Consider the following 18741-nt stretch of genomic DNA (forward strand, 5'->3'; position numbering starts at 1 on the left):
GATGTTGTTGTCTGTAGAGGTGAGACAATTTGAATTTCCACAAGAAAGCAGTGTTTTTTAATGTTAATCTAAAATACTGTCTGTAAAAACAGCCTATTTAGGATTTTGACTAAGCTTCATCATGCAGACTTTCAACATAAGAAAAGTTAGTAATAAGCACCACAGGTTAAAATGCTAGGCACATAAACTAACCTCATGTCCCACACAAAATCAATTACAACGATAATGTAATAAAGGAGTCAAAAGTATTTACAGAAACACTGAAAGTTTAAGAACTACTCAGCCTCAGATTAATCACAATAAAATAATTTATCATTATATTGGATTGGTTTGCCTGGTATGTTGAAATATTTAACCAATCAGAAAGCTAAATACTATGACTGACATACTGTGGCAAGCTGATTTAGAAATGTTCTAATTCAGATTTAACCCTAGTAAAAAACTATAGATTAGAAACTCTAATCCCAGAGATCAGATATGAAATCTACAGATCTATAAATCCAATCTGACCAATCACATTACCTAGACAATATACTATATCCTTTACATTAATCCTTAATGTAATTTTTTACTGTTTTTTTGCATAATTGTTTATTTTTACTAGTGGGCACTCCAGTTACAGATATCTATACTTACTTATTCTTTTCTTTTCTTTTTTACTAAAATAAACTGTAGTTACATATATCTACCATGTAATTCCTAGTGATATCATCATTATTATCACTGCAGTTAAAATATCATAGCTGATATCTGAGATCTAGATTTTACTAGTAGCTAAAACTGCATCTGTAATCTGTAGAGTTTTAGAAGTAAAAAACTTTAGTTAGGACTTGTAGGTCACTGCTGGTGTAATTTTACTATATTAGCTAACCTATATACCCCATTATACATTTATCTCTAAAGATAACTGTAACCTGTTCACTTTGTGTACATGAGAAAAGAGCTAAATGGCACGTAGTTCATAAAGAATGTGTGAATTTGAGACACGCCCCCCAAATAGATATGCATATATAGCTGTTTAACAAGCAAGTCTCTAGCTATCATCTACAGACATTAGTTACTGCTGCTGGTGAGGAAAGTAGCTGCACAGCTCTGGGCGGACTATGGAAGTATTGGATTGGATTATAATAAATGGAAAACGCTTGGAAATAAGTCATATTTAAGCAGCTTTGATTAGCAATAGTTGACTTCAACGGAGCGCTTATTGGAGCACAGCCGCTACTTTTATTTAGCTCGTTATTACAGCTCGTCAAACAGACATAGAGACGCGAAATTAAGGACTTTCCCAGTTGTGAAAGAAGAGGGCGACATTTCCCGTTCGCTCCTGGATAAGGACCTCCTTCCCAAATTTAACCCCTTGGAGGAACTGTGCCTAGAGTTGGTCTGAACTTCTCTGAAGAGACTCTGGGCTCTGCAGGCGGGGGAGGCGAGCGCAGTCCCTTGCGAAAATGGTGCTTATGATCGATCAGGCAGACAGAGCCCAGACTCCGTTTTCTTCTCCGGACCTGGGTAAACCCATCAGGACCGAGAGAAAAGACTCCAGAATTCAGAACAAGTAGGTTAACTAACTTTTCCTTGCGTGTTTTTATCGGTTCTCTAGCTAGATAAGTTTAGAACACTGCTGTGGAAAAGGGCCGCTAGCTTGCTAACTAGCTAACTAGCAAGGTTAGCTATCATGACTTAAGTTACTTGGCGAAGTTCATTGTTGTAGCAGAAACAGTTTAAAAGTCCTAAAATAGTCGTGTAATGTCAGTTTACAGGGTCTGGGGCTCAGTATGTGTATAGTTAAAAAATATATCCGACGCCCCAGGCAGCCAGCAAAGGTACTAAAAGGAGATTCTGGTGTTTATTTTCCCAGCTGAGCTGCGCTGCGCTCACTACCGTTAAACAGATAGAGCCTTTTATGGTGTGGAACTTTCTTTTTTATGGGTCGTAGCTACGCATTTATTATTTAAACAGTAAATTCAGCTAACTACAGGGTTGGAAACATACATTAAACTAAAAGTAAATAAAATACGTAGATTTTAATGTCTCAATTCATATCTAAAAACATATTAACTAGTTTACAATATTGAAGAAAACATCAAAATAGTTAGCTAGCTAGGTTAACTTATATGCTTATACACACATGCAATAGCTAGCTGGTAACTATTTAACTTTTTTTTGTTACATTTTTCTGTATCATTTATGTGTAAAAGTTCACTGTACAAGATGGCTAACCTATAAGATAGTATTTCAAAAGGGTAGTCAAATTAAGCAATAGCTTCGGACTACACCTTTTCGGTCAGTTATGACACTGAGAAGTTTTGATTACTGAATATATATTTTTTTTCTTTCTTTTATTTTGTGTGTGAAAGCATATCCGCACTTATTTTTCATTACTGTTATTATTGTGACTTTGCTTAAAAGTGTGTAACTTTGATAAACTAAACTAAAATAAACTAAACTATATAAGCCACACGCTGATATGATCAGTGTATTTGAATACAGTTTAAAAGTCAAGGCCCATTTTTGAATGTTGATACTAAATTCAATCATGTGTAATCAGATAAATTCATGTTTATTTTTTATTATGATAAAGAGAGTGTAAACATTTTTGCTTATTATTCCATTCCACACCGTACCTTAATTTCATGATTACTCATTTTCTCCTGAAAAATATAATTCATGTAATGGAGGGTTAAACTCTTGATGTATCATAAATGACACCTCAACAATTTTATAACTTGTGTTTCAAGATTTTGTTCTAGAGCAATAAATCCTGTCAAAAATTTATATGGAACATAAACCATTTAAATAAACCATTTGAATTGTTAAAATAGTTGGAACAGACCTGTAGAAGCAAAAACACTCTTTTAAAAGAAGCTATTTTTTTTCTCAATCACACACTGTCCTGTATTGATACACTCAGGATGTTCAGTATATGTCACTGTCACTCATTTTCATATACTGAGTTACCATGATTGAGAGTGCTGTGTGGAACTTTCCCCACCTTTTGAAAGGTCTGTGACGCATGTCATCATGGGCTCTTTTGCGTAGTAAGTTACGTTAACAGAAGATATGTATTATTTACTTTAAAGTGTTTTTGTCTTGTTAATATATATGACAATTTTCAAGTTAAGTGATTAGTTTCATAATCTGATAGTCATTATTATCATATTGTAGGAACAGGATCATATCATTTATAGCTATACAGTTCTGCAGAGATATAAATACCATTATATCTCCTACTTTTCAGGATTCCTTTTAAAATGTAGGTACAGAATAAGTGAGTGATAGTTTCTCATCAGTGGCAGGAAGAGGGCTGCAAGCTAACCTATGTCGAGTTAGTTATTTAGAACACTAATGCCCTTGTTACTCACTCCTTGTATGCAACTCTACACATAAAATCTGCACATTTCTCCATCAATATACGCTGCCATTTTACTATATTTTCCTTTAGTTCACTTGCAAATGTTGATGTTCTCCCCACATATGTTGCTCAACCTTGTCGGTCCATTCCACATTTGCATCTGATTTTCTTAACAAATATTTCACTTAGCTAAACCTAATTTTAAAGAATTGTCCACCCAGGAATAATTTAACTACTTAGCTCTCTTTTTTTGTCAGTATCTTTCTCCATCAAGAAGTTCAAATTGCAACTCAAAGGAAAATAAAAGTATAATGCCATATGACGATGCTGAGGTATGGAAAAAAAAATGTGGGAAAGTAAGTGTCTGATTTCGCTTCCACACTATTTTTAACTCTGACAAAATCTGATTTATAGGTTTGCTGTTGTGGACCTGCCAAATATTTCCAGTCCCGAGGCAGAGAATGGAGAGGAGAGGCAGAGAAGAGCTGGGAAGTCAGTGTTTGAGTCCCAGCTGTCTGTGGACACTGAGTCTGATCTCTCAGAGAACAGGAAGAAAACAGCTCTAATGAGGTGAGTGTGGATTAAGTATCAGCTATAGGGTACTAGTGTTAAAGGTAGAGCATTGTACTGGCAAGAACTTGGTGATACAAAACGTATCATGATACCACATGATAAATATCACAATACCTTAAAATATAAATATTTGCTTACACCACTGTTAATAACATTTTATCGATATTTGCAGTCTGTTTTACTGTTTCAAGATGTACCTAAAAATCAGACATTGACCAAAGATTTCCATTACTTATTAGTTAATTTGCCCTGGCAAATTATTGATATCAAATATGTCTGATTGTCTGTGTTCGTGCTTGATGGAAATTGCATAAAATAAAATAAAATAAACCTGATGACAAAAAGTTAAATCTTTATACCTAGTGGCATGTTTAGCCTATTTTTAGCATATTTAGTAGTGCCACATTTAGGGGTTAACATTAATTCAGTATCAATATATATTGAGATAGAATATGTTTTAGGTACTTGTTATTGTTGCATCTCAGTATGTCACCATGCATTTTTACATACTGGCCAACTGTGTGTTTAATTACAGAGACAGCACAATTAATTCTGGTTAATTAGGTTTTGTGTGAAACAGTGTGTGGAAATATCAGACAGTAGAATTTAAGTAGTGTTCTGGGTAAATTTGCAGGGTTTTTATTGTTCAGGATAAAATTAAAATTGGTCTAAAGCTGGTGATTGATGATGTACACAGTATATCAGTCCTCTGAAAGTACTCGCTGAGGCTGTCACTTAACGTATGGATGGCTGGCTCATATCGTTAAACACACTCCATACGTGTCTGCGTCAGCAGACAGTTTGCAAGCCTTGCAAACATAGGTTTATGTAACTGTGTGCATGTGTGTCAGTTAGTCGGTTTGTTTACAATACAGACCATCACTGATGCTCACTGCCTCGCCTCAGGTGTAGCCTTCACTTTAGTCTTTGGTTTCGCTTTTACTGACCAGTTAAAGCCGCTTTATTTTGTAAAAGGAAGCTCATGTAAGGGGGAGTTCATGTTAAAGTTACAAGGATTCAGTTCTTCTGCTCCTCAGGCTCTTAACTGTTATCTGGTCCTGAAGGTTTTGTACAGGTGACAAAAAGATGTTATCAGAAGCTAGCTGAGAAGGTACTGTGTGTGAACAGCAACAGCAGCTGATAAACTGATAGTGTTGCTTGCTAAGTTTATCTAATGTTGAGGGAATTGACTGTCTGTGCCTGGGAATATTTCTGACAAGAAAATTGTGAGCACAGATTGTGTCATGTACTGTGATATGCCCATAACAAACAGTGTTTCTCAATTGGTTTGTTTAAATTTAATTTAGTTTTAAATCCATATCCTACATTTTTTTATATGAATTCAGAGCCTTGAGCCCAAATGTGCGATCAGCTGATAACTCGGACAATCCTGAAAACAGCACTTCCTTCCAATAAAATAGAAGGCTAGATTTCAAATAATTCATTTAGATATTCATTTCTGGAAACCTGTCTGAGTATGCAGGATTTTTTCCAGTACAGCCTGTATCTTACTTAAACACATATGTGTAGAATGCGTAAAACTAACATGTTTTTTGGGGAAGTGGTGTAAAGACTTTTAACCCCAGATAACACCAACACTTAACTCTAACTGGTTACCCCTCTCAAAAGTACATATCTGGGCCCAGTACAGTGAGTATCGACCCAGCAGAGATAGCAAAAACAACTAACCTAAACAACATAGATGAAAAAATTTTAGAAAATTTGCTTGAGGTTCATTTACAGGGGTTTAGAATCTAAGTTTACTTAAAGGGCCACACAAAAAAAAGTAAATTCTGACCAATATGAGTTACTGATAAATACATTATAGCATTATACAATTTAATTATGGTATACTTTGCTTTCATTTCAGGTGACTTGAGGTAAATATCAAATCTCTTAACCTTTATTTTCTCAATTATTTTAAAGGTTTAAGCCGGTTGACCAGGCCTCGCTTTCACAAAGCCCAACAGACTGTGAGTCGAAGCTGGAGAGGAAGTCTGCCAGATACAGCCAGGTAAGAATATGAGTGATGAATAGACAGTTTTATGTATATTTGTTTTATCTAATCTGTGTTTAGTATGGAAAAAAAACATGAAAATACTTAATGTTGAATCTGTGCCATTTTATTTCAGTTTTCCAAAGCAAATGCCCAGTATCATAAGCTCTTCAAAGAAATAAGTAAAGATGAGATACTCAAACAAAGTAAGTCATTTAAAATGATTAATCCTTTTTGTTGTAGATGAGTTAATCCCATGAGGATGTTTACCTGGCCTATCTAGAGTTTTATTAACTCTTAAGTCAAACAGAGACTGTGTGTTAAGGATAGCAGTTGAATCATATCAGTGAATTGATATCTGAGGTCAAAGGGATTTCTCTCTTATCTAACAGCTTCTGTCTGTCCTCAGGTTACACCTGCGCTCTACAGAAAGACATTCTTTATCAGGGAAGGCTTTTTGTCTCTGATAACTGGATTTGTTTCCATTCCAAAGTGTTTGGCAGAGATACCAAGGTATAAATCCAGTGTAAACATGCATCTGTTTCTGTTACTGAGATTTAATCACCTGGAAAGATTTAGGAATGAACAATTTGTTTTGTTTTCATCCCACAGATTGTTATCCCGGTTATCTCTGTCACTCATATAAAAAAGACAAAAACTGCAATTCTAGTACCAAATGCACTTGTTATCACTACAACAAATGAGAGGGTAAGTAATCTCCAGAATATTTTTGTTACACAACATTGGGTCCTATTGACTAGTATCTTCCTAAGGATTATGTAGTAAATAAAAGTTACTTGAACTAATAAACAAAAACATTGGGTCACAATAGAATGAAGCAGTAACACATAATACAAAAATTAGTTTTTTTTTCTTTTTCCAAATCCCCCTAAATATCTGAAACAGGAAAAATGAGGAAACATCATAAATAAGAAAACTTAATTTACTGTCAGTCTTTGTAAAAACTGCTTAGGTGAGTTTTAAGAAGACCATTCCTCTTAAAAACAATTGGTTTATGAGGCCCATTGCCCGTATTTGTTTTATCTATTAAATAAACACTTTTTTGTTATTATATTTCCTCTGTATTTAATATATCCAAAACTGTTCTATAGCAGTTTTAATAACAGATGTGTTTCTGTTTTTGTCTTCAGCACGTATTTGTATCTTTCCTGTCTCGAGACACAACATATAAGTTCCTAATATCAGTCTGCAGCCATTTAGATGTAAGTATATTCCGGCATTTCAAGCCAGTTTAAGATTTATTCAGTAATTTTCTATGTAATTCTATAATTAAACACAAATCTACTTCTATTGACTTCAGAGGGACAATACAGGAAGCACCCCAATCACATCATCAGCAGAGAACAGCTTCAGAGGGGACTGTCCGTCATCACTTCCACTGGTAAGTATGACCTTGCCTGTTGCAGACGTACATTTTCCACTTTATGTCCATTCATTATGTTTGTTTTATGCTACAAGAACAGAGCTGTATCTGTTCCTTTGGGGAGTATCTGTGTTATGTGGTATGTGGGAGTCCAGTGGTGCCTGTTGACCTAGTGTAATCTCCCAGTATATTCCTTGTGCTGTGTGAACATAAAGCTCATTGTTCTCTGCTTTTTGACCTTTGCTTTATAAGTTTTTTGAAAGCATACATAATGTACATATAAAAAAATGTTCTTTTATTAATCTTTGTTGCAGAATTGACCTTTCCAAAACGGCTATAATATATGAATAAATTATGGTTTAAAAAAAACATGGTTTTACTGAGTGCTACTGATTGTGGCTAGTTTTCTTTAATTTATGCAGTCTAAAGATATAATGAGGTTTGTGTGTACTTGCAGGACTTTTCAGCTGATTTCTCAGATCTTGATGGAGTGGTTCGTCAGAGAAGAGAAGACATGCTGGAGAGCAGCAGCTCGGGCTCTCAAACCCCAGACTATGACAAGATGACAGGTATGTTATCTCAATTAATACGTTTTTAACCCTGTACACTGTATATTCATAAAAGACAGAAACCAGAGTAGTTAGGGCTGGACCATATGACCAAAATTAATATAACAATATATTTTTGCATTTTTGATCAATGGGATATCATTCTGATTTGCGTAGAATGCCTACAACGCATGCCTGTTCCTTCAAACTTTTGAAAAATGAATATGCCATTGATATAATGCACCCTGTAATGAACATCGATCACTGATGAATGCTGCAAATAATGTTTATTAAAACATTAGAATCGAATTACATTCAATTACAGCTGTTCTGGTTACTTTGCTGTTTGTATTTTCAGCCCAATTGTATAACAGATGCTTAAAGTCAAACACTGCTATATATTCAAAAATAAATAATTTTTCCTTACTATATGTGCACAAGCCAAAAGCACTGCTTAACAGCTAATGGATTTCCTGAAAGTTGCCACAGCTTGTTGAATATTTTTTTTTATGTACAAATAGGAAGTTAATGACTTTGGTTAGAGAAAAGTTTTGATGGTAAAAAACAAAGCTGTTTTATTTGTTGGTTTACATCACATGATGGCCAGCAGTAGCCGCATTCACTAGACTAGACTAGACAATCCTGGCATTGTTGGTAGATCTGTAACAAGAGTCCTACTGGATAATGTGTTTCAGTATTCTGTAGGTCTTCTCAATGTTCAGTCGACACATGGTGTGGTTTGTTAGCTGAAGAGATTGTAGTAGGGTCTGGTAGGGTTAGCGTTTAGGGCTGGCAGCTGTTTTGTTTTCCAAGTGTTTGGCGCTCTGTGTCCTTTATTTTTGTGAATCTAGGGCAAGGTAAATTGAATTTCTTTCTTGTCTTTAATTCAGAGTATTCACCGCTTTCTGAGAACTTTCTGGACGTGATAAAGACCGGAGAGATGGCAGTCCATGCTGACATTCATCTGCAGGCCTCCAGCCCAAAGCATCTGAATGGTATCTAATTTTAGGATGAAATTTCACTCTGATAGGTCCGTCATTCTGGCCCAGGCCATTAGCCATTATTCACCATTACACTCTTTCTGACTCAGGTCCTGGTAAGGCAGTGTCAGGTGCAGATCAGCAAGTGAAGGTTCTGCAGCCGCTGTCTATCAACACTCTTCTATTCATCTATCTGTTCTTGTGAGTACTGGTAATGTGGCAGTTTAATGAAGACTTATGAATGACCCGCTCTGCTGCTTCTGCATGTTATAACAAGTTGTGGGCTTTTGCTTCCTTTATGTGTCTTGCTTTGTGAAAGGAGTTAAATGGAGGCATTGTGTCGTTGCAGGGTGTGTGTTCTGGTCTTGTCCTCATGTTACATGGCTTTCAAGATCCTGGCTCTGGAGCAAAAGCTGAATTCATTGGGCCCGGCTGGAGAATATTCACATGAGTGAGTAACTGTGACTCATTCAGAGTTTTTTTGTTGTTGTTTTTTGTACTGTGTACATTTTGGGTTGTCCTTATCAATTATAGTAGTAATATACTAGGCCTGTGACCATAACTATTAATTAAAAAAATATTTATATGCTATTTATATAAACTATTTAAAAAAAGAATAGTCATTTAACAATGTTATTGTGATTTAAAGACCATTATCATGATGTCATAATATTTGGCCTTAATATGAAATTAAACCTATTTTTTTTTATCTACTAAGAATATTTACAAATTGTAACTGAAATATTAAATATCGTACATAAATAAAAAGTAAATTATACACTCCTTTTTAAGTCCACATTCACCTTATTGGGCTCTCTTTGCTATAAAAAAACAGTGGACAATATAAATAATCAAAGTTATTGAGCTTATGTCCATATATTGTACAATAATCAATAATGCTATTATTGTGACAGGCCTAAAGTGTACAAATGAATTAATATACATATAATAGTGCAATTAGTGTATGAAAAGTACATTGATTTGGCTCTGTTTTTTCAAACTAATTATGTTAAATGTTATGTAATAATTATTTACTATCAAATTAGACAATGATTTATTGTTATCATCCTTAATCTGTCCAATAAACTGAATTCATTGTAGTTTATTATGTATACACACACGTACTACTGTACATTCAGGCATGACTGGACTCATGCAGACAGTTTAAACAATGCTCGGAAAAAGCCCAGCAAGCTACTTCTATTTGTCTTTTATTAAGCGTAACATGGTGTTTTGGTTCATGGTGAAATTGACATTCAGGACACTTTGATCTGCACGTTTTATGCTCTATATAGACGTGTTTACGAACTGCTCAGAATACAGACTTCCTTCCATTGTTCCATGTTTTTTCACCTGAAAATATGCATTGAAACGTTGGAAATGCTTTCTCCTATAGGAACGCTCTCCATCATCGAGCACAGCCAGACATCACTGCAGAGATATATGGAGAACTGTCCACAAACCTGTTCAAATTAGAAAAGGTAAGTAAAGCTTTGGGAACTGGTTTGTCGTGGTTTGACATTGGCCTTGTTGTTAAAGCAGTTGAGTAACAGCATGATCGGTTCATATATGAAATCATTTACAGTAATCACTAAGCTGAACTTGTTTTGTATATGTATTGTACAGTCGTACTGTTAAAGGTAAGCAGAATGCCATGCACGGTGTGTGTCATTGTCAGTTGGGTGTGGGTGTGTGCAGGCGAGGAAGTAAAAAACAAAACAGAAAAACACTAGTGGTTTTTCCTTGTCAGGTGTACGGTTATCCACTAACGGAATGTTTAGCCTGCTTTTTATAGCGGAGCACTTTGTCAAGATGGCACCAGTCACGCTAATTTAACAATCAGCTCTGCAGTGCTGCTGTTATGGTAGCTTTACGTGGCATCATTCAATATTTACTATTTATTCAGCTGTTTCATATTGTTCTGGTTACTGTAGTGGCAGTGTACGAACAAAATAGCTTCAACTAACATCACAGCCTGATACTACAGCCTAAAAATAATAATTAAAAATAATAATTATTTTCCTTCCACTATGCTGAGGCCAAAATACGTTTGCCTGTCATTACATTTTACCCGTAAATAAAATATTTACAATTAACAGCTATTTTAAGTTGTATTTCCAGTCTTTGGAAAAAAATCATGATAATCTTCCAGTAAAAACTTACTGAGTTGTAAAAACTAGGTATTTTTGTTGCATTTAATTCTCTGAAGTCCATTACTATTTAAAAGATGATAATTAAAAGAGAAAATAATACACTACTATTTTTTATGTGAATCAAGCACACACAGACACACACATAGCTAAAAATGTTGTTTACTTAATAGATTAGTAAGTAAATCAGCTAAATCAACATTCTTTAAATCTATTAAAATTGATTTTTAGGTGCAGCCATACATACGCTTGAAATAAAATGAGATTTAATTGTCTTTTTTTTTTTTTTTTTTTTTGCATTAACCAAATGTTAATGCAGAACCTAGACTCATAATTTAAGATGATCTACAATTATAAATGTAATATTGGTTTTAATTTAATTTAATCACTGTTCTTCCAGATTCAGAGGAACCTGCGGAAGCTGCTTGAGGAGAGCTGACTGGCCGTGTAGAAGCTGCATCTACAATAAAAACACTTTGAAGCCTTATTCTTGAAGAAGAGGATTCTTATCTGTGCAATAGTTCAACACTTTCTCTCTACTCAGGTCCACACAAACTGTTTTTACACAAATTATGTATAAAGAATCCTCTGTGTTAGTCTGAGAAAGAAGAAAAATAAGCTTTATTACTAGTACTGTAGAAAAGAGAAATGTTTCTGTCTAGTGAGAAAATGGGTATAAATGGGTCCTAAGGACTCGGTTTTTGTAAATTTCTAACATTTCAGAGGTCAGATATGTACAGTCTGCTCCCTATGGTCATTTGTTACACTTTAGAATTGCTAATAAAATATTTATAGTGTGTTTTTCAGTGTGATGTCTTGTGATTGGTAACTAATCCCTAGAAATGGTAACTTGAGCTGAGCTGAGCTGATGTTGAGATGGAGAATCAGTGTGTAGTTATATTTTAATAATGTGTTTACAAAGAATACTGGTCATTTATTTGTGTAACTCTGGTCAGGCTGGGGCAGTGAGGGGTTGAATGCCTTGCAAAAGACCACAACTAAAAGTACACAGCCAGCCCTGGAATTTCAACCCCACAGACCCAACAGTTGCTGGTTTACCCCTCATAACACTAGGCTGCAGGCCATACCAAAGCTTAGCCAGTGTAATATTGACACAGTCACACACACACAAACCTTCAACTACTCAAAATAGCAACTTTACAAAAGAAGGGGAAAAAAACACTAATTTTTTAGGGTAAAAATGCCCCAGCAATTTAAGAACATTCCTGTTGGTGTATTCATTATGAATTATTAAAACAATGTAAAGAACAACTCACAGATTCAATGATGTCAAGGTAAACACCAAAGTGAGGATTTATTGTTGTGTGACAGTTAACACTGATGAGTCTTATTTTTGCAATTTTGTAGAGGTATGCAAAACAGTACAGAATATTTAGTGCACTATAACAATCTGACTGTTCACCAAAATAAATAGCACACAAATTATGTACACTGTAAGACTTAAAATACCCATAATCCATCATCTTGTCTGGGGTAAAGGTTCACTCAGCTTATTTGTGGAAGACAGACATCCAGAAGTTTGTGATGCAATCTGTTGTTGCACAGTAATGAGCTCAAGCACATAATGATGTCAAATAACTGATATTGTTAAAGCAGCAGTCTATAATTTTTTTCCAATTGTGGAGAGGGGACAAAATATACTAAATAATGGAATTATTGTGTCCTGATATGACCATCCCAGCAACATCTTATACACAACCTGGCCAAAAAAGTCTACACCTGGATTTAACTGAACAAATGATCTGGGCTTGCTGCAGTTGTTCAGGTTTAGGTTCAGCAACAGTATGTGCTGAAAGAATTAGGTCAGCTGACTACCTGAATATACTGAATATAGACCAGGTTATTCCATCAATGGATTTCATATTTCTTCGTTGATGATGACGGCCATATTCCGAGATGACAATGCCAGGATTCTTGGGGCTGGAATTGTGAAAGGGTGGTTCAGGGAGCATGAGATTTTTCACACATGGATTGTTCACCACAGAGTCCAGATCTTAACCTCATTGGGAATCTTTGGGATGTGATGGAGAAGGCTTTGTGCAGTGGTCAGACTCTACCATCATCAATGCTGCAAGATCTTGGTGAAAAATAAATGAAACACTGAATTGAAATAAATCTTGTGACATTGCAGAAGCTTATTGAAACAATGACGCAGTGGATTAAAAAAAACCTAAAGGCATTTTTTGGGGGTGTTGGTGACTTTTTTTTTGGCCAGGCAGTGTATATTCATTCCTATATACAAAGTGGTCTGGTAGGTTTGTTGTATGTACTTGGGTGCAGTCTCCACATTTTGACAATATTTAATAAACAAACAAAATGAATAGAACAATACATTCAAAAACATACAATTTCACACACAAATGCATTTACATTAACCTGCTTTTTACATTAATTTGCTATTCCACATGCTTGGTGCAATTACACATTCTAACCAGAGAGGTCTCTAAATCTCCAAATCCACAAAATTTACAGACTCTCACTTTAAACAATTATATTTTCTGTAATAGTGGATTGGATTTTAACATATTTGAAACAGTGAGTAGAGCAAAGATATGGTTCTGATTATTACCTCGCTGGCAAGAGCTTATTTTGCTGTACAGCTGAGGAGCTCAAGGTTCATCAGCCCCTGTGTACAAAATACCCAGCCTATCAAAAGCCACAGTCTCTGGAGGAATAGATACACTAATCCTAAACACTCAGCCAAAGAAGAAAGAGTAATGAATTATTGAATGCTGGGATTGTGTTGTACTATTAAAATATATTCTCTGTATCTCTGGCACAAACTCATTTTCTACAGCTGCTCCTCAGACTTTACAGAAACCTGAAGCTGTAATATCTGGTGATGTTGGGGTAAAATAAATGTTTATAGAGTGGCCAGCAACAACATCATGAGTACAAACAAAGGCCCTGTCCTGCTGCAGCAGCAGCTCCCCCTGCTGGAGGTAAAGACAGGTAGAAAAGAAAGAGCAGAATTTAACCCTTTCAGACCCTGCGTCCATTGCAATGGACATCATGCATTTTCTTTATGATTTTTACTCAAACTACTAATTGATACCTGTTTTGCATCGGGATAGACGACAGTAGCTTAGCCCCTCACACTGCACTGAAAACAAAACAGCAACTTAGGCATTAGGGCTTTGCAGTGTGGCAAAATAAGACGAGGGCATATTTTTAATCATGTTATGATTTAGAACACTTTTCTATCATATTTGTTTTAATGTTCGGGGATTGTTTGCACTTGTTTTCTACGAAGCCTCCAAAAGGACATTTAAAATGACTCGCCTTAAGATTTTTTGAGGGAATGGGAGAGTCACCTTTACCACAATAATTATCTCGAGATAATGAACGTGAGGGGAATTACCCCACAAATGGAACCAATGTGCTATACGTTATCTCCCCAAACCCACTGGTTGTCTAGAGGTGCTGGACTGTAATACTGTAATATGCTACTGTAATATCTCACATTATTCTGAACTTAAACACAAAGATGTTTTCAGTGCTTGCTAACCGACATCTTTATATTATATCAGAGCATCATCTGAAACGTGTTTTAAAGCAGAAAAGGCTACTGATTTACATTAAAGAGCAGGCACTGCTTTCTAGATAACTTCATTAATAAACATTGAGTAGCTCTTCTTTAATAAGACTGAATTCCTCAAATGTATCAGTTCAAAATTTCCTTCCTCTACACCGGTTTAAAAAGCTGTGTATCATTCGAGAAGTCGCAAAATGAAAAAAAAAAAAAAAAAAAATATATATATATATATATATATATATATATATATATATATATATATATATATATATATATATATATATATATATATATATATTTTTTTTTTTTTTTAAATATAATATCAAAAACAAATAACGCCTTGTATTTTCTGGTTTTAATTTGATAAGCCACAAAAAATGGAAATAAAAAAAACTGACCAGAAGCCCAACTTGATGTAGATTTTAGTCATCCTTTATCAGTAAAAGGGTTATTTTCTTTATTCTTGACCAACATTTACTGAATTTGTTCCTTTGGTTGCAAAAACCGATCTATAGGCAGCTGAAAACTTATTCACTATGTAAAAGTACTTTGTATAAGTTACTATGGATACGTGTAAAACTGCAAATAATGGATCTCAGATAAGGTGAGGCAGGTAATGTACTTCTGTAATATGTGATGTTCTAAAGCGGGTATTCTCCTCTACTACAGATTCTCTATCAGAGCCGGTTTATGGAGAAACTGCCCCCTATCTGTTCCCCCCGTTATATCAGAAAATAACCTTAAAACCGCTACAGGGAGCCCGCGAGTGAGTCCTTATTAACCGGGGTGACCAGATAAGAACTCAAAAAAGTAAAGAGACGTATCTATATATTTTCTTTTTATTCTAAAGCAAACATTTTTGGTCAACAGATTCACTAGCATTACTGCTACCGTGAGCCGACTGACTGGTGAACTGATGCTGGAGTTTAGAACACTGAGATTAAAATGCTTATAAGTGGAGTTTAAAAGCTTTAAAATGTATTTTTTTTTCAGTAATGAAACCCTTAATATTGCTGTGTTAAACAACATGTGTTTCAGTATAAATATATTTAACATTAAAAAACTATGAACCCAGGATGACTTGTGCACGATATTCCTCTACTTTTGGAAAGTATAACATATTTTGCTAAAAAAAATATAAAAAGTAAAGTAAAGAGACGTACCTGTATGTTTCCATTGTTGGACAACAGATTGTGGAGTTTAAGTGGAGTTTAAAAGCTTTAAAAATGATTCCTTCAGTATTTAATACATTCGCTATTTCTCTGTGTTAAAAATAAAATTACAATATTTTTCAGTATGAAAATGATTAAACATTAATAAACTGTGATTTTGACATAGAAATGTTGGACTCTCTGTATCGCCCTCTGGTGGTCGAACAAATCCGAGAGATATTCTAAAGTGGGTATTCTCCATATTACAGATTTTCTGTCAGAGTTTTTCTCACTTTTCTTATACTAGAAAATGACCTCAAACCGCTAGAGAGAGCCCGCGAGTGAGTCCTTAATAAACAGGGGTGAAGGAGCTACACAGATAAAAAAAATCCAATTTAAATTATGTCTAACTACATGTCCACGATATTCATTAACTTTTGAAAAGTATAACAAATTTTGCTAAAAAGTAAAGAGACTTACCTGTAGAACAGATTCACTAGCATTACTGCTACTGTGAACTGACCGGTTGGTGAGCCGATGCTGGAGTTACAGCTAGAGCACTAGAGATTAAAATCCTTATAACTGAAGTTTAAAAGTTTTAAAACATGTCTCCAGTGCTAAAACGGTTGTTCTGTCTTTAAAAAAATTAGTATTTTTTAGTATAAACGTATTAAACATTTACAAACTCTGATTTTGCTCAAATGCTCCTTATAAACCCCTTTAATTTTGTACTCACTCGGAAGCGCCCTCTGGTGGTCAATGTCCGCAAGATATTCTAAAGTGGGTATTCTCCCTGTTAGAGATTCTTTATCAGAGCTGGTTTATGGGGAGACTGCCCACTTCCTTTCTCCCCCGTTATATCAGAAAATGACCTTCGACCGCTAGAGGAAGCCCGCGAGTAAGTCCTTAATAAACAGGGGTAAATAGAGCTAAACGGCTAAAAACTCAAATTAAAGCTAATAATTACATATTCTCCACGACATTCCCTTACTTTTGAAAAGTATAACATATTTGGCTAAAAAAAAAGTAAAGAGACTCTCTTTATTTATTTCTTTTTATTCTAAAGCAAACTATTTTTGGACAACAGATTTACTAGCATTACTGCTACTGCGTACTGACTGGTTGGTGAGCTGGTGCAGGAGTTATAGCCAGAGCACTAGAAATTAAAATCCTTATAAATGGAGTTTAAACGCTTTAAAAATATTTCTTTTAGTATTTAAATATTTGCTATTACTCTGTGTTAAAATAAAATGAAACATGTTTCAGTATAAAAAGGATTAAACATTTATAAACTATGATTTTGCCATATAAACACATTCATTTTGGACTTCCTCAGGAGCGCCCTCTGGTGGTCCAACAAATCCGAAAGCGATTTTGAAGTGGGTATTCTCCCTGTTACAGATTCTCTGTCAGTGCTGGTTTATAGAGAGACTGCCCACTTTCCACACCCATCTCCCCTCAAAACACTAGAGGGAGCCCGCGAGTGAGTCCTTGGGGGGTGAATGGAGCTAAACAGCTAAAAACTCAAATTTAAATTACGATTTTATGAAGATTAAAAGGCTTTTAATTATTAGTACTGAAACATTTGATATTTCTTTGTGTTAAAAAGCGTTAAAAAAGATCCAAAAATATATTCTAAAGTGGGTATTCTCCTCTCTCTTGTCAGAGCTGGTTTACAGAGAGACTGCCCACTTTCCTCACCTCGCCAGTGAGTGCTTAATAAACAGAGGTGAAAGGAGCCAAACGGCTAAAAACTCAAATTAAAACTAATAATTAAATATTCTCCACGACATTCCTTTACTTTTGGAAAGGAGACCAGATTTTGCTTAAAAAAATATTTCACTATAAAAACTATTGAACATTTATAAACTTTGCCAAAATGCTCCATACGAACCCATTAATCTTGGACTTCCTTATGAGCGCCCTCTAGTGTCTGAAAACCTAGAGAACGTTCTCAAGTAGTAATTCTCCTCTCTAGAAGACCTCTGGTAAAAGCAAGTAATGAACATATCTGAAAATAGTAAATATTTGAAGAATAATTTAAGAGGTCTTAAGACAAATACATTTTTTAGGACTTTTTAAGGATTTATGGACACTGAAATCCATTCATGGTTCCTGAGAGTCAAAACAAATGGTATATAATCTAGAAAAACAAAAAGAGTATTCATGTGCACTCAATAACCTATTAATTTAATTAAAATATCTACAGTTATCTGATAATCATCCAATTAATGTAAAAAAGGTACTCCGATTTCTTAGATCCAATTTAGGCCAATAAATCTGATTTAAAAATCTCACCCTACAACAAAAAGAACCAATCAGCTTGCTGCATGTGTGGAGGAGGGTCAGCATGCTAGTAGGGGAGCCCCCCCCCCATGCTGTGGAGATATGCGCAGGCGCAGCAGCCATAATAAGCTGAAAAATTGTTTCAGCAATACTTTACAAACTGTTCATGAGGTTTTTGCCTGCATGAGGGAATATAGGTGCTCGGCCACACTGCCGAGATGGCCACAAACTGAACTGGCTTGGATATAAAGAATTTGTTTTATCTCAGTAATCAGTTTTTTCAGCACATGTACACACTTATGTGCAAACGTTACAGAACAGGACACATACGCATTTCAAGAAATAGAAACGTTTTAAAGTTTGCCACATGCTTTTGTGTAATTATTGGCTAGTGGTTAAGAAAAAATAGAACCATTATCTGGTTACAAATCAGATTTTTTGCAGCTATTGCTTTAAAGAGTGCATGTAAACAGTCATGCATTTGTAACTTGAAAAATAAAACTGACAACACGTAACTAACGCATTTTTCTGAAAAACAGTGAACAACATTTTCCAACTTCCAGGGAGTTAGGCTGTTGCTAGGTGGCCCCTGGTAAAACAGCTGCTAAAATGTTGATAGATAATGTAACTGTGTTGCTAGACAGTCGCTAGCAGGTACTATGGTTTCCCAGGTGGTTGCCTTGGTGTTGCTAGTTGCTAAGCAGTTTCCCCAGTAGTTTACAAGACAGAAATTCCATAATTAAGACTGAAATAACCACACAAATA

The 18741-nt window shown here is 35.1% G+C and overlaps 1 protein-coding gene across 1 annotated transcript; it reads left to right on the top strand.

The window, feature by feature from the left end:
• Nucleotides 1-1087: 1087 nt before the first annotated feature.
• gramd2b (GRAM domain containing 2B) lies at nucleotides 1088-11782 on the top strand. The gene is made up of 14 exons (XM_007252430.4): nucleotides 1088-1555; nucleotides 3767-3922; nucleotides 5852-5939; nucleotides 6058-6127; nucleotides 6331-6434; nucleotides 6534-6629; nucleotides 7073-7144; nucleotides 7243-7323; nucleotides 7763-7874; nucleotides 8744-8848; nucleotides 8944-9034; nucleotides 9183-9284; nucleotides 10230-10314; nucleotides 11384-11782. Exons 1-14 carry the CDS (start codon nucleotides 1449-1451, stop codon nucleotides 11420-11422), a joined length of 1308 nt encoding a protein of 435 aa, XP_007252492.2. The 5' UTR covers nucleotides 1088-1448; the 3' UTR covers nucleotides 11423-11782.
• The last annotated feature ends 6959 nt before the right edge of the window (nucleotides 11783-18741 follow it).

Source organism: Astyanax mexicanus, chromosome 20 (genome assembly GCF_023375975.1).
Source record: "Astyanax mexicanus isolate ESR-SI-001 chromosome 20, AstMex3_surface, whole genome shotgun sequence".
Classification (NCBI taxonomy): Eukaryota; Metazoa; Chordata; class Actinopteri; order Characiformes; family Acestrorhamphidae; genus Astyanax; species Astyanax mexicanus.

What these genes read in the sequence shown, in the direction of transcription:
- gramd2b (XM_007252430.4), top strand. Translation starts at nt 1,449, where the DNA reads ATGGTGCTTATGATCGATCAGGCAGACAGAGCCCAGACTCCGTTTTCT. An exon ending in AGATGAGATACTCAAACAAA is followed by an intron (nt 6,128 to 6,330) that starts GTAAGTCATTTA and finishes GTCTGTCCTCAG; the next exon opens with GTTACACCTGCGCTCTACAG. An exon ending in CAGCCCAAAGCATCTGAATG is followed by an intron (nt 8,849 to 8,943) that starts GTATCTAATTTT and finishes TTTCTGACTCAG; the next exon opens with GTCCTGGTAAGGCAGTGTCA.